General features: G+C 36.3%; 1 protein-coding gene across 3 annotated transcripts; it reads left to right on the forward strand.

Moving 5' to 3' along the window:
- The first annotated feature begins 1,131 nt into the window (after positions 1–1,131).
- Positions 1,132–11,965, forward strand: LOC131543227 (adhesion G-protein coupled receptor G1-like). Of its 3 annotated transcripts, none has more exons than XM_058780359.1 (14): positions 1,132–1,359; positions 5,790–5,875; positions 6,081–6,524; positions 6,688–6,736; positions 7,437–7,551; positions 7,655–7,777; positions 7,874–7,990; positions 8,508–8,550; positions 8,666–8,766; positions 9,881–9,999; positions 10,102–10,376; positions 10,499–10,613; positions 10,697–10,971; positions 11,194–11,965. In XM_058780359.1, the coding sequence occupies exons 2-14, from the start codon at positions 5,809–5,811 to the stop codon at positions 11,316–11,318; spliced, it is 1,968 nt and encodes a 655-aa protein (XP_058636342.1). In that variant the 5' UTR covers positions 1,132–1,359; positions 5,790–5,808; the 3' UTR covers positions 11,319–11,965. The 3 variants fall into 3 exon arrangements, with proteins under 3 accessions (XP_058636342.1, XP_058636343.1, XP_058636344.1); XM_058780360.1 differs by lacking the exon at positions 1,132–1,359 and adding an exon at positions 3,971–4,754; XM_058780361.1 differs by lacking the exon at positions 1,132–1,359 and having other exon boundaries at positions 5,848–5,875; positions 6,081–6,163; positions 6,264–6,524.
- Positions 11,966–14,634: the final 2,669 nt, after the last annotated feature.

Consider the following 14,634-nt stretch of genomic DNA (forward strand, 5'->3'; position numbering starts at 1 on the left):
ACTATTCTTTCTAACCACAGAATTTGTTTTCCATTTATGTATTGCAAACTATCTTTTTTGTTCCTTTTTTAAGTGTAGAAATGTTTCTTAAGCATCAAATTAGCATATTAGAATGATTTCCGAAAAATGATGTGACACTGAAGACCAGACTAATGACTGTTTCAGGAAAAAAAAGTATCCTCGTAGGATATAAAATTTTGAATATATTGAAATAGAAAACACCTATTTTTGTTTTTTGAATAAATAATTGCAGCCTTGGTGAGCATAAGAGACTTCTTTCAAAAACATAAAGAAACCTAACCGACCCCAAATTTTGAACATATTATATGCGATATAAAAAACCCCATAAAAATATATATTAGGCTATTATACATAATAGCATAAATATACCTGTACTTTCTGCTATATTTCTGCAAAGGGATATTACTGGCCTATAAATCACTTCTAACAGCAGCAACGAGAGATGTAACAAACAAAATCAAACATGCGGTGTAAATGTCTGACTCTTTATTTATGGTCTTTCAACATCAGTCTTCTGGAGAAACAGAACAGCCTTTGTCAGACCTTGGCCTTTATAAATGCTGTCAAAATAGCAGCTGAGACGCACAGGAAGCCAGGTGCTCTGTCTAACTGATCAACAGACAGCACACACACAGAGCATAGCACTCCCCATCCTACATGTCCACTACCTAGCAATGCAATCTTATCAGTATCCTAGACATTATGGCTTTATTGTAGGGATTAATTTGTAACAAATTCCGGGACAACAGAGGTTGCCCTTGAAAAGGACACGTTGCCAAATACTGCGAAAAGACTTGTTTTGCAATAGGGTAATTATTCTCAGCTTTTTTGTTTCTCATGCAAAAATATAATAATATAATATAATAATATAATATTACATTATATAATTACATTATATACATTATATAATATATACCTCGTATTATATAATAATACGAGGTAAAAGTTTTATTTCAATCGCATCATCGTGTTACAACTGTTTAGAAAATATACCTTTGACAGTTTTTTTTTTTTTCATGCTGCCATGTAACCGCCTGTGGTGGTGTTTCTAGGAGGTCGTTGTAGTAAGGCTACCTCCGCTTTCCGCATGACTACATGATAATGTGACACGAGCGCCTTCAGTTCAGTATTCACACGCTCTGAGGGACTGAGTCACTGCGCGCGGAGTCTGTGAGTTCCCAAGTCACTCGCGTTTATCGCTCTTCCACTCGTTTAATATTATGTTCTGTCCCACCGGGAACATTACTGAAAAATAAACAGCGACCGTTTTCCGAAAACCACGCGAGTGTTTTGTGTGCGAGAAGCGGATAGCAAGTGTTCTGCGTTCGTCTATGAACGGTAAGCCGATTTCTTTATATGTTTGCGAATATGTTACATGATATTATGTCAGATCACTCGGTCTTTGAGAAAGGTGTTAAGAGTGTAAATTTTATGTTTTCATACATTTGGACTTGGAATAGGCTATCTGATACTGGTACATGCGCGTGAATATAATTTTGAATGAATGTAAAGACTACTTTTATGTTTTTACAACTATTTAAACGGATTAAAAATATATATAAACCGAGATGTAGGTGAATAGCCTGTGTAGGCTGCTCCATATTCCCTCAAAGCTATTACACACTATTATGGGGTAAGTTGTCACAATAATAACAATAAGAACTTCCTGATAGATTTTACAAACTGTGACAACTTGCCCCATTGTGATATTTATGAAAAATATATTTTTCTATCCTTTCCTTTTCAGTGGATGCTGTAGTGTGGTTTCATTGTGTTCACTTGTTTAGAGCTATAGCTAAATTAATTGATATTGAAATTTTAGTTTGAAGGATTATTTAAAAAAAATTGAGTGTTTAAAAGCAATATATGAATCCACTGAACATTTGTTTTATCAAACCCTCAGGTATAGCTCTCGTGACAACTAGCCCCGCTCTCCCATCATTCTTTTGTATTGTCATAAATGGGCTGGGTTTTTGTATTTACATTAATAGAAGAAACTGTCAAATGGCTAAAATATGTTAAAATGATGTCAAATAAACCATGTTAATGAGCTTCATGTAACACATTAACACATAACATGCAATAACCTTTAATAGGATTAGATTTGAACGGCACACACTTCGACCTTTATAAGATAAACATGCAGTTTTTCTGTTTTCCACATGCATTTCTCTCTATTTTCACATTGTTTTCAACATTTTACACTGACTGCTGTAATATATGAGACAAGAAGCTCCTTGGGGAAATTGGAGCGCAGGTGGAGGAGCAGCAGCCGCATATTTACTCCGAGGCTATGAACAAATTAAAGACACACTGAGACTGTGTGCTTTAGTGAAACCCTTGACAATCCTGTAACCCCCCCAGTCAGTCCACCTCAATAGAAAGGAATGCTTCCTTTATGCCTTCTATGTAACGGACTGAGAAGATTGAGTCTTTGCCTACCGACATATGCTTTATTTTTGCATATTAGAGGGCACAATGCAAACTGAATTTAGAATTATAAGGCACTTTCTTAAAGAACTGGTGGATATTAAGCATAACCACCAATTATAACCACAAATGAGTGTTTTAATGTTTATGAAATTGCAATCCGACAGACATGTTTTCTTTTTAGCTTCTCTTCATGCCTTGTAATATATGTTGGTTTTCCTGTCTGAACCATGGTGGTTGATCTGCGCAACTAAACGTCAACGAGTTTTTTGCTGTAATGCAACTTAGCTTCAATGTGGTCGCCACTGAATTGTTGAAAGACCTTTTCCCTCAGTCCCTGCTACTTGTCAGTTCAGCTCAGAATGAAGCGAGCTGAAAGGCCTCTCGCTTTTTTTTCTGGCAATGATGTCACAAAGGAAAAGCACAATAGATTGACCTAGTTCATCTCAAAGTTCACATTCTTGTTTTGTGTGTGTTGTTAGCTTTTCTAGACACAACACTGGTCATGGAAATGCTCTAGAAATGCAAGTCTTCTGTGGTTTGTCTCTTTTGAGGCTTAGATAGGACTTCAAAACGTGTTGAATCTCATGTTGAGATTTTATCAGCACAAGAAAAAATTCGGTAGCAGGAGCGGAGGCTCATGAGTTTGCGACTCAATTTTCCACACGGTCGTTATAATTAAAAGAGGGAGTGTTGTATGATTGTATGATTGTGTGAGGTGTGTACATAGTGTACAAATAACATAGTAAGGGCGAGAAAATGTTATGAATTTGAGCAAAAATTCCTTTATGTGCACAGTTTAAAACTGGCAACGCGCCTCCTTTGAATAAATGGACTTCACCAGCTTCCTTTCAGTGGTGCTTGGAGAGAAAAGGGACATTCTTTGACTGCTGTGAGGTCTACATAGCTTGAACAATGGCAGAGGGAGAGAGGGCCAGAAAGGGCGGCGGCATAGACGCACCCTTCTCAAACATAGCATGGAGGAACTGGGTACTCTCAGTGGTAGTCAGTAGCCTGCTCTGTTCTAATCCCATTTAACCATCATCTTTATACATGCACTGGTAGCATGTTTGGACAAAGACTCAATTTCTGTATTTTATTTTTGCTTCCCATTTCAGTGAAGTACAGCATATACATACTCTGTAAAAAATGACTGTAATTTTATATAACACAAAAGATCTAAGTGGACATTTCATGTGATTTGAAAAAATACTGTAAAATACATAGTTCAGTCATGAAACTCTAGATGGTGCTGGCTGACAGGTTGTTAACGTAACTAATGATATTCAGAGAGTTAAACGACTTGGCACAAGCTTATTGGTTCATAATGCATATGTTCCTCTGCAGTTCCTCTGAAACCCTCCACCTTCCCCTGCTCCACCTGTATAGATCTGCTGGGGGTTATTTTATATGCTATTTGTGCAGCAGCAGTATGTCTTAAATACATGCATTGGCAGTAGCAAGTTGAATAACCAACTTGAGGGACTTGAATAACCACAACAAGAAGATGGCGATTGCTGTTGTAGGTTGTTTTCGTTATAAGGTTTTAGTTTATTTTGATTTGGGGTTTTTTTTCATTTTGAAAATGAATCCCTTTTTTAAAAGCTGTCAAAACTGGGCATATGTCCAATATGACCAAATTGCACATTAACATTTCCTTTAGAAATAGGCAACTTCCCTTAAACCCAAGAATATTTGTTGCTACATTGTTAGTATAGGCTACCTTTGTGTCAAAACACTTTCAGAAATGTCTCACACATATTCCTGACACTGTATGTGATAATCAGTTTAACAGATATGTTGCCAATTTTGTCAACTCGGTCTGGTGAAAGGAAGTATGTATGTGCACATTTGCTGTTTAGATATTATCATTGATCTATCTACACAGTTACATCACTCTACATTGTTTTAACTACACAGCAGTTATTTTATGTTAGTATCTCTTTTATCTCACCTATGTGTCTCTTACACTTCATGTTATGCACACATGCAATTTCATAGTAGTTTTGTAGTTCTAGAACTCATCTCATTATAGTAGCAGCAGTGGTAAAGCACATTAAGGAGTTTCATCTTCAGACCAAATCGAGTAGCTGCAGGTGTTGTGTTTTGCATAATGCCTGCCACAACAGGTTGACGCATGTTTGTGCTCGAAGTCGGTAAATGCAGGAAAGCCACAGTGGTGTCTGATCTTTACAGTGTGCTGTATTCTCCTACAGTTTCATTTCGACTAGTTTGGCTCATATCTCTGACAGATGTAAAGGTCAACACGCAGAAAAGCGAAACGGCAGATCTGCGTTACATAGGTGAGAACTAATTATTTTACTAAGTGTTTAAGCATTGACCCTGTGTTACCCACAGGAAGCTTAAACTTATTTGTGAAATTGGCGTACTGCACTGTTTAAAGAAATAGTTCTACCAAAAAAGAAAATCTGCTGAAAATTTACTCCAAGATGTTTCTTCATCGGAACAGATCGGGAGAAATTTAGCATTGCATCACTAGCTCACAAATGAATCCTCTGCAGTGAATGGGTGCCATCAGAATGTGAGTCCAAACAGCGGACTCCAGTCTATCAATTAAAAGTTAAGTGAAAAGCTGGATGTGTGAAATAAAATATCAAATTTTTCTGGTGTCTGCATATAGTCTGTCACCAAGTGAGAAAGAAACATCAGCTTTTAACACTCAAATTCGCAGAAGTGACTTGGGGATCTGTTGCGTGCCTCAGTGACCCGTGCTAAGCTGACTCAGGTCAGAAAACATGCCATTCAATGTCTGACTCATCCATTTTCACTGGCTGGGTGTTTTAGTACACTGGGACTTACAGTGTATTATGATTCATTTTATAGTAGATCTGAGACATGCTCTTTGTCTTGAGTGTGAGGACTCATGTATTGCTACAAAAAACAAAACAAAGATTGTGACATAAAGATGGCATCATATCTGTGTGCTGCACTGAATATGTGCATTTGGATTATCATCTCAATAGTCCCTTTGTCGCAAAAGAAAGTCTGTTCTCATGGATAAGAGATGGCAGTTGCAGCATGCATCAGAATGTATTTTTACCCTTGCGTGTGTGTGTTCAGGAATAGATGTGTTACTAGATGGCTGCCTCTTTATCTCAAGAATAGTGAGTTCATGAGAAGGAAAGGAAGGTTTTTGTTTTACACACAAGGCAGATGTGTCTTTTACTAAAATGAGGTGGTAAGAGGAAGGAACAGACAAGATATTGATAACATGATTTCCTATTCATATTGGGTGGTGTTGCATGGCCCTACTGAGGCACGTCATTGTGTATTTTTTTTTTTATTTCTCTTTAACTGAATTCTCTCTTGCTTTTCAGGCATCATCTATGAGCTACAATGGAGCAGAATCCAAAGTCTGTAAGAATGTGGATAATCACCTGCCTTTTGTTCATTTTGGGTCAAGGTAAGGTTCATCAGGTTATTACTGATGAAGTGAAATGTACTAGCTGCACATTGTTATTAGTATCTTGTTTAATTAATATATTTCTATAATGAGAATGCATACTTAATAACTGTAAAAATGTGATTTGTTATAAATATCTTTAGATTTCTTAAATCAACAAAGTTTGCAGCTTAACATTTATTTATTTTTACTATATTTTGTTCAGCAATGGAGAATGACAGAGACTTTAAAATGTGTGGAACATGGCGGCATGGCAACGCATCCCGAAATCTGAAATCTGATTTGAAAGTAGGTTGTAAGGTAATTGAGATTTCAGCCAATGAGAGTACGCTCTCAATTCAGGGGAGTATCACAGCCAAGTGCACGCGATCTTCATCCATTCCTCTAGAATCAAACCCTCTTCAAAATCCAAGTCATTTCTGTGTGTTCTGGGAGCCGCTGCTGGACCTGATGATAGTGGAGGTGAATGGAAAGAAATACACTCTGTGTGAATCACATGGCCTTCAAGGAACCTGCTGCACTGACCTCTCACTTGAGGATCAAAAAATTGCCACTCTGTATGGTATCGAGAATGGCAGCATCCACGGCGATACCATCAGCTATAATGTCATGGAACTATATAGATTTCGAGGAGATACAATCAACTGCAGTAAGAAACTTTAATTTGTAAAATTTGGTGTCTTAAAATTTGAAGAATTTTTGACCTACAGATCAAAAAGTTACACTGACTGAGCTCACTTGTGAGTTTTAACATTTCTGAGCATGTAATTAGTTTTAGTTTCAATATATTTCTTCTGTTTTCCCACTTACAGAGGAGAAATTCTGTGATGAGGCAAGTCAGAAGCGCAGTGGAGCAAACATGTGAGACTATCATCATTTTATTTTAGTTTGTAGTTTCACTATTACTTTAGAGTCTTGTGAACTGATGTGGTCTATCATGCAGATAGCAATAGGTGATGTTGTGCATGCCTATAAGAGCGCAATCAGGACAAGCTTAAGTATGAGTGAAAAACAGAGGTTGAACCGCAAACAGGAAACTGAACCCATGGCTACAATGGCTTACTAACTTATGCTCACTTTTTATGGATGGACTGCCAAGTGTATTGTTTGACTTTTAATACATTACACATCTTCAATTTTCAATCTTTTATTTATTGTATATACCCCCCATTTATTGTGCATGTTCATTTGATATGCTAAGACATCTTAATAATTTTATGCATAAGCTATTTAATGCCGAAATGGGAGAGTACATATTGTGTGGTTTATATGAATTCTGCTTCAGAAATGCTCATGCATTTCTGAAGCAGAAAGAAGACTTTAGGATTTTAAGTTTTGTATTTGTCACACACAGTTATATACAGAATACAACTTGCAGTGAAATGTAAACCTGGTCAGCTAGTCAGACTGTGCATTAAATATATAAGTATTAGAAAGTATGCCTTATACATTTAAAAAAAAATGTAAAGTGTGAAACTGTAAGAATAACTTTTAATAAGAACTTTTTAACTTTTATGCATGTGTTGACCATGTCTAAATGCACGTGTTTGTGTGTTTGCAGGATAGAGGAAGTAGTGATGAAATCCAATAAAACAGGTCGTGTGGATCTACCTTGTGCTCAGAGCACAATCATTGAGATTAAAGAAGGTTTCACAGGACTCAATTTCACTCTGCCAGTAAATATCATTGACCTTTTAGAAGCACAAAGTTAAAATATCCTTTGAGTCACAGGAAGGTCTCTTTCTAGCATTTTGAATAAATACATATGTTTCATTCCAGGCTCCTCGAACCGTTGCACCAAACATGACACCCACCGTTTATCTTCCCTCCTGTCTGAAATCCCAATCAACGATCACATCCAAAGTGGTGTGTACTTACTACAAAGACAAATCATTATTTCAGGTATGACAATAAATCATGTGGATTAGTTATCTTCCATTATCCTACCAACATATACAGCAATATACAATATGACATAACAATATTTGTGTTGTGTAGAGGGGATCATCTGATGCAGTTCTTCTGGATGACATAGTTGGACTCTCTGTGGAGAACGAGATCATCAAAAACCTCCCAGAACCTGTCAGAATCAGGTTTCATCACTCTGCTCTCCCAGTATGTCTTTTTGAGCATGTTTCATTTTTTTTTCTCATACTTTTTCATGTTACACCATATTTATTGTTATGTAAAAGGATATTTATAAGCTTAACATCAACTACCCTGAAAAAAAATTATACTAAATTTTTTTTAAGGTAAGTGGTTGCAAACAATTTATTTTAGCTACATTTAATTTAAAAATGTTTCAAGTTAGTCAACTAAATTTGTTTATTTAAATGTAGCTAAAATAAATTGATTGCAACCACTTGCCTTAAATTTATTTTTTGTAAATTCAATGAATAATTTTTTTCAGTGTATAGCTCACATCATTTTTTACTGAGTAGGCTAAATATATGCTATTTCCTTATCTCTGAAAACCACATGACAAGGCTGGTGAAGTGAAGCCTGATAAAAAATCAAACTGCTGATACTCATACAGAATAGCAATGATAAATCTGTGTACTGTATGTGCTGAGCCACTCTCTTTGAACTGCATAGATGCATTTTTCTAAACCTCTTCTATTTCATTTCACAGGCTAACCTTTCTAGAAGATGTGTTTCATGGGACACAAGAGAAGGTGTGCTCAAGTCTGAATGTTCATAGACACAACAATACAGTGGTAGACATCAAGCAAATGTTTCAATGCTAGCTGAAGCACAATTACTGACTGTTCTGTTAATGTGTCTCTGCAGATAATGAAGTGACCTGGAAATATGACGGCTGTGAGACTGAAATCCACGACACAGAGACAGAATGTCGCTGTAATCATCTCACATACTTTGCTATTCTTGTGGTGAGTATCAGCTTTACCAAGAAAATGACATTAAATAAGTTTAGTCATTGCTGGTAATATTTATCACTGAGAGCCAATCTTTATGAATAAAAGGTATTTCTGTCATCCCTGGGAATATGCATAGCCAATGGAACAGAGTTGTTAAGAAATCCCAACATAGAAATATAATGATACCAAATATGGTCTTATTATTGGGAGATACCAAGCAAGTTTCATGGCTCTACCATTGGAGTAAGCGTAAAGGCCAACTTGGATCATGTGTGCCTTAATAACATCACATCACAGCCTTTATAGAGTTTCTGCATTCTGAGTTGTGTGACGGCAAAGACTATAGAAATACAAAGACGGTTCACTCCTATCTATGGGAGAAACTGCAACATGCAATATGCCGGAATAGTCCCGCCTTCTAAATGAAAGAGCCAATTGCTGATTGGTAAAATCATTCCGTCAGTGCAGCAGCCGTTAGAATGTGCATGTGCAGTTATGCAGTCTAGCCTGAAAAATAAGCTTTTTAAACGCTATTTGAGCATAAGAAATAACATTCATTGGGCAGTTAATTTCAGATTTTGTTGCCGATTTGAAATATATAATTTAATCGCGAGTTCAGCGAGCAGTTACTGAGATTTCAGGATTCCCCTATTCATTAAGATAGGACTAGGTCTTGTTTGAGCTACCGGGAGGTGTTGCAAATATGGCCACCGAGTGAACAGACTTTCCTTGAAAGGGACTTTGGCGACAGTCGGTCACTGTTTGCGGAGACCATGGAAATGAATGAGAAGTGCTGTAAACTGAATCCTACCTGTTGCAAAATAGTCAGTGACTGTTTTAGAAAAGCATTTGGTGTGAACTCTAACATTAGAGCAATCCAAAATCAATGTTTAATGGCAAACATGTTGAAGATTAGCCAATAGGTTGTCGATTCATTAACCGATAAGCTGTTTTCCTACAAAAGCAGGTTATGTAGCATAGTGAAACCTCTCCAACATTGACATCCATTAAAAAAGTGCCATCTGGTCCCCTTTCCAGAGTTATGCTCTTTTTAGCTAACCTTTGAGGCTTTCCTTAAAGCAGCTTTGGTGATGCATACCTTGTCTCTTTCTCTTCACTGCTTCAGCAAGTGGAACAGAAGGCTACAGTTCGCCATCTAGAGGCTCTTACGTTCATCACTGCTGTGGGTTGTGCCGTGTCCTTAGTTAGCTGTTTGGTTCTCTTCTATTGGCTCTGTAAACGCAGGTAACTGTGACTTCAGTGGCTTGGAATTCAACACCATCACAAAAAATGCTTGTACAGTGAAAATTGTATTGTGAATCTCACCCTGTTTTTTGTCTTGTTTAGTCTATATTCCAAAAGAGTGAAGAAAACCCAGATCTCACTGGTGCACCGTGGTCTAGTGGTGGCGATATTTCTTCTGTGCTTGTTCTTCATTCTTACTGGTACAATGGCCAATGTAGGAAAAAAAATCGTTTGCCAGATAACAGGATCCCTTCTGCATTATGCGCTGCTCAGCACCCTCTGCTGGATGGCCATGGAAGTGTTTCACACATTCTTACTGATCCGCAAGGTGTTCAACTCAACTCTCCCGACATGGATATTTTACTTGGTAGGCTTTGGTAAGTGAAAACATGATTATGTATTTTTTTTTATAGTATTTAAAGTTATAAAAACAAGCAGAAGAGTATAATGAATATAAACATTATAATTAATAACTTCATGTTTTTCTTTCCAATTTCAGGTCTCCCAGTTCTGCTAGTCGGTATACTGCTCTTGATAGAGAATGTTTATGACGTGGATATTTATGGCGAAAGGAAGATTGTACCAAGTGATGATGTCAACAATCCTTACCGCATGTAAGGAGACATATTTTCAGTACTTACTATTAGATATATAACAGTATACAAAATAGATAATAAACTCTGCCCTGCTTATCCAGGTGCTGGATGTTGGAGAATGACAAGAGCCTATTGGCTCATTACATCATAAATGTTGGCTTACTAGCTGTTGTGGTGAGCTCTGGAGCAGTCATGCTTTTCCTTGTGGTGAGGGAGATCCACAACCGACCCGACTGGAAGAAGATTCATGTGGCTTTTCTCAGTATCTGGGGTCTCACCTGTCTGTTTGGCACAACATGGGGCCTTGGTTTCCTGGATTTTGGTCCTGTGTCAGAGACCATTCTCTTCATCTTCTGCATTATCAATTCCTTACAAGGTAAGATTTTTTCACAAAATACACAAGGTCACATCAAGGCTAGGCTTTTGTGTCAACGTAAGCTGAGTTCCTGTAGCGCCGTATAAAAATAAAACTGCCCTGAAACTTGTTTCCTTTTCTCATCATTACATGTTTGCTTCAGACATCTTAAATTTAACTCATTAGCTTCCATTCTGTTGTATAAAATTGGCACGATATTTCATTTCCTTGTGTTCCCCACAGGATTTTTTCTCATGCTGCGATACTATGCTCTTGAACGGATGAAAAAGAAAGATAGGTCCATTTCGGATGGGAGCAGTTCTGGATCTTCAAAACAGCATATGTTACAGACTTATGAGAAGAGTTAAAACTCTGGTGATGTTCAAACTGTGTCTTTCTGAAACTGCCAAATTTCACGTCTTTCAGAGATGTTACCATAAAAGATTATTCACAAAGGGCATTTGTAAAGATCCTTTCTCATCCTGCTGGTCAGGGTGTTGAATGTTCCTCAGAGGACATTGCACTGATATTGGGTCACAGAGCATCGGGTAGATGAGCATAAATCCTTCACCTGTCATAAGCTGTGTTTCTGTATTCATATTCATAGTGTGAGTATGATAGTTTGTTTCAGCCTTGCACTTTAGCAACTTTAGTCTTTTTTTTACTACTGTGTAAAATTGCTGTATTCATTGTGACATGTGAATAGGAGTTCTAGCAAATCACTTTTAATGATGATAAAAAAATCATTTAATTTTTTGGTCAAAAGTTCAATTGTGTGAAAAAAAAGTTGAAACTGCCCCAAAAAAAGTGCATTCCTTGTGTATTTTTAGGATCAAGGTAAATGAGCTCAGAAACTCTGTATAAGCTCTGTCAGAAGCAAGTTGCACTTTTGTTAATTCTTCAGAGTTTTGTAATGAAATAGAGTAAAGCACAAACTTGTGTTTTGTTTCAAGTATTTGTTACTTTGTATGTGTATTTCTGTTGTGATATTATAATATAGAATATATAAAATCAATATTATTGGTGCTTGGTGATTTTTTTACATCATTTGATTTTCCACATTTTTGAACATGTTAAATTGGACATATTTTATACAACCAGGCAGAAAGATGGGTAAAAACCCAACATAATACTAATTTAAATAAACAGAATTTATAGCATCATAAAAGTTTAATATAGCACTTTAGCACCAAAAGGTGTTCTGAATTTTTTTTTTTTTTAGAAACAGCCAAAGACCCTGATCTTTTACTGTTTAAAAACAAGGTCCCTTTTCAGAACCTTTGCCCCAGGTTCTGAAAATATAATTATATTTCTCTTAAATAACACGTGCTCCCTTTCTACAGGCCTCACTATTCTCATATTATGTAACTGTAATATTATGTAACTTTCTTACTGTGAAATGCCTTGTCTCTCAGATACATCACCAATGCAAACTTTGTGAATAGTTCTACATCACCCTTGTCAACGTAGACCATAGTTACAACAAAATGTATCGTGACTTTATCTAGTTGTTATTTTGGGGAAAACAGTGGGGGTGGTGGCTTTCTCCCACTCTACCCTAAACATCAGAAATAATTAATTACCTGCCCAGCTGTCTAATGCCACCTATTGGTTTTCCTCGCAGCTGCCATTCCCCTGGGTAGAAATAGAATCAACAATCGTAAAAGATATGGACCTGTATTTGTACTCAGATTTGTATAAGAATTTAAAAAAGTTAAAAATACCTTAAATAGTATGAAATGATGCTTAGTGTACACTGGGAGAGGTCCCAAATCTTTCCTACTTTTCCCCTATTTGGGGAAACAGGGACTTCAGACCAGCTGACTCTGGCTGGGCATTAAAAGGTAGGCTATTTGTAAGATCGGGGACTTATTTGAGGGAGATACATCGATGTCCTTTAAAGACCTTAACAGAAAATTTGGAATCCCAGTGACACACTTTTTTAAATAGGCCTACTTACAAATTCGCAACTATATCGATGTCAAGCAAAACTATTCACTATCTAGACCTCTACAAACAGAACTAGAAAAGCTTATGTTTCGTGAGGATCTTAGTACAAATCAAATTTCATTGTTTTATTGCAAATTTGTTAACAGCTCTAAAGAATCATTGGAATCCAAGAGAGTTGCTTGGGGTATAGATTTGCAATATGACATTTCATATTTGATGGAGCCAGATATGTTAAAGCCCAGAATTTGTCAATTAATACTAGTTTTAAACTGATCCAATATAACTGGGTAATGCGTACTACTTATGTCACACCTGAAAAAAAGAAAAAAAAAAAGTTTAACCCAAACATCCCAGACATCTTTTAAATGCCAAAAACATGAGGGAACATACTTTAATTGTATCTGGGATTGTTAGGTGATCAAAACATTCTGGCAAAAAGTGATGACACTAATTTCCTCAACTATTTCAAAACCATTTGTGGGGTGGGGGGGGGGGGGTAGGTTTAGGTGTAAGGTTGGTGTAGGGCAATAGAAAACAGTATAAAAACCATTACGCCTATGGAATGTCCCCATTTAGATAGCTAAGTAAACATGCGTGTGTGTGTTTTATGATGTAGTTACCATCAAACAAACTAAACCACTTAGAACTGTAGCCTATAGGATATTGCGCATGCGCGACTGAACGAATCACTCCCTGAGACGACTCGTTCTTCCCGAGTCACATTAAAGATTCGTTCAAAATGAACGAATCGTTCAAGAACGACCCATCACTAACCCCCATGATCATTTTTAATATTCTGATTCACAACTAGTTCATATTCTTGTTTTATAGGTTCTGTACTGGAATTAGCTTTCACAACTGCTTTAAACATTCAGGCTAGGCTTTCTCAAGCCAACCTAAAGTTTGTCTCAACGAACTTTTTAATCTAGTTCATATTCTTGTTTTATAGGTTCTGTACTGGAATTAGTTCACCTGTTTCGAGTCTTCGGGTTTGAGTCGTTCGTTCTTTTGTCACGTGACGTGACAGCTTTGGGCAGAGAAATTAGTTCATTTACAACCTTCCTTACAAACGGGTGCATAGTCATTATTATTATTATTATTATTATTTACTCGTACAGTTATGTGATGCATTTCTGGTCTCAAATTATTGCTTTTAATTTCTGTCACGATGGTTCTTTTCCATAATACTGAATGTAGTAATAAAGATAATAAAGAGTTGGTTATGTTTTAATTTAATTTAATTTTTTTTTTTTTTTTTTTGAGTCTAATCTTCATAAAATACAATACCTTGTTGTATTTATGTCTTTTGAGTTAACCCTTTAGATTAGACTATAGTGTTACTGACTATATTTTTGTAGCATATGACACTTTAGACATTAACACTGTGTACACACTCTTGAATTGTTTTTTTATTGTTTATTTTTGTGCCAGAAAAAGCTTTAACAAAGAGGATAACTATTCCAAAATGAATTAAAACAATTTAAATAGAAAATACAAGAAAATTAAAATATACTAAAGCCACAGAGCCAGATCATAACCTTAATATTTTAAACTAACATTAATCATTCATATTCAAAATGTTATTTGCTTTCACTTTATGTCATTGTGTCTTTTTTTACCAATCTTCTTATACAAATATTAGACCAATATGTCAAGTCTGCCTAGGAAAAACAATTATACCAGCAAAGTCAAAACTGGAGTAAAAATGAACAAACTATAAGTGCTTTGTAATTT

The sequence above is a fragment of the Onychostoma macrolepis genome, chromosome 07 (assembly GCF_012432095.1).
Source record: "Onychostoma macrolepis isolate SWU-2019 chromosome 07, ASM1243209v1, whole genome shotgun sequence".
Taxonomy (NCBI): domain Eukaryota; kingdom Metazoa; phylum Chordata; class Actinopteri; order Cypriniformes; family Cyprinidae; genus Onychostoma; species Onychostoma macrolepis.

Bases quoted from the DNA above. Each gene is read 5' to 3' on its own strand.
- LOC131543227 (XM_058780359.1), top strand. From the start codon at position 5,809: ATGGAGCAGAATCCAAAGTCTGTAAGAATGTGGATAATCACCTGCCTT. The intron at 5,876-6,080 runs GTAAGGTTCATC...TATTTTGTTCAG, and splicing joins TTTGTTCATTTTGGGTCAAG to CAATGGAGAATGACAGAGAC. The intron at 8,767-9,880 runs GTGAGTATCAGC...TCACTGCTTCAG, and splicing joins CATACTTTGCTATTCTTGTG to CAAGTGGAACAGAAGGCTAC.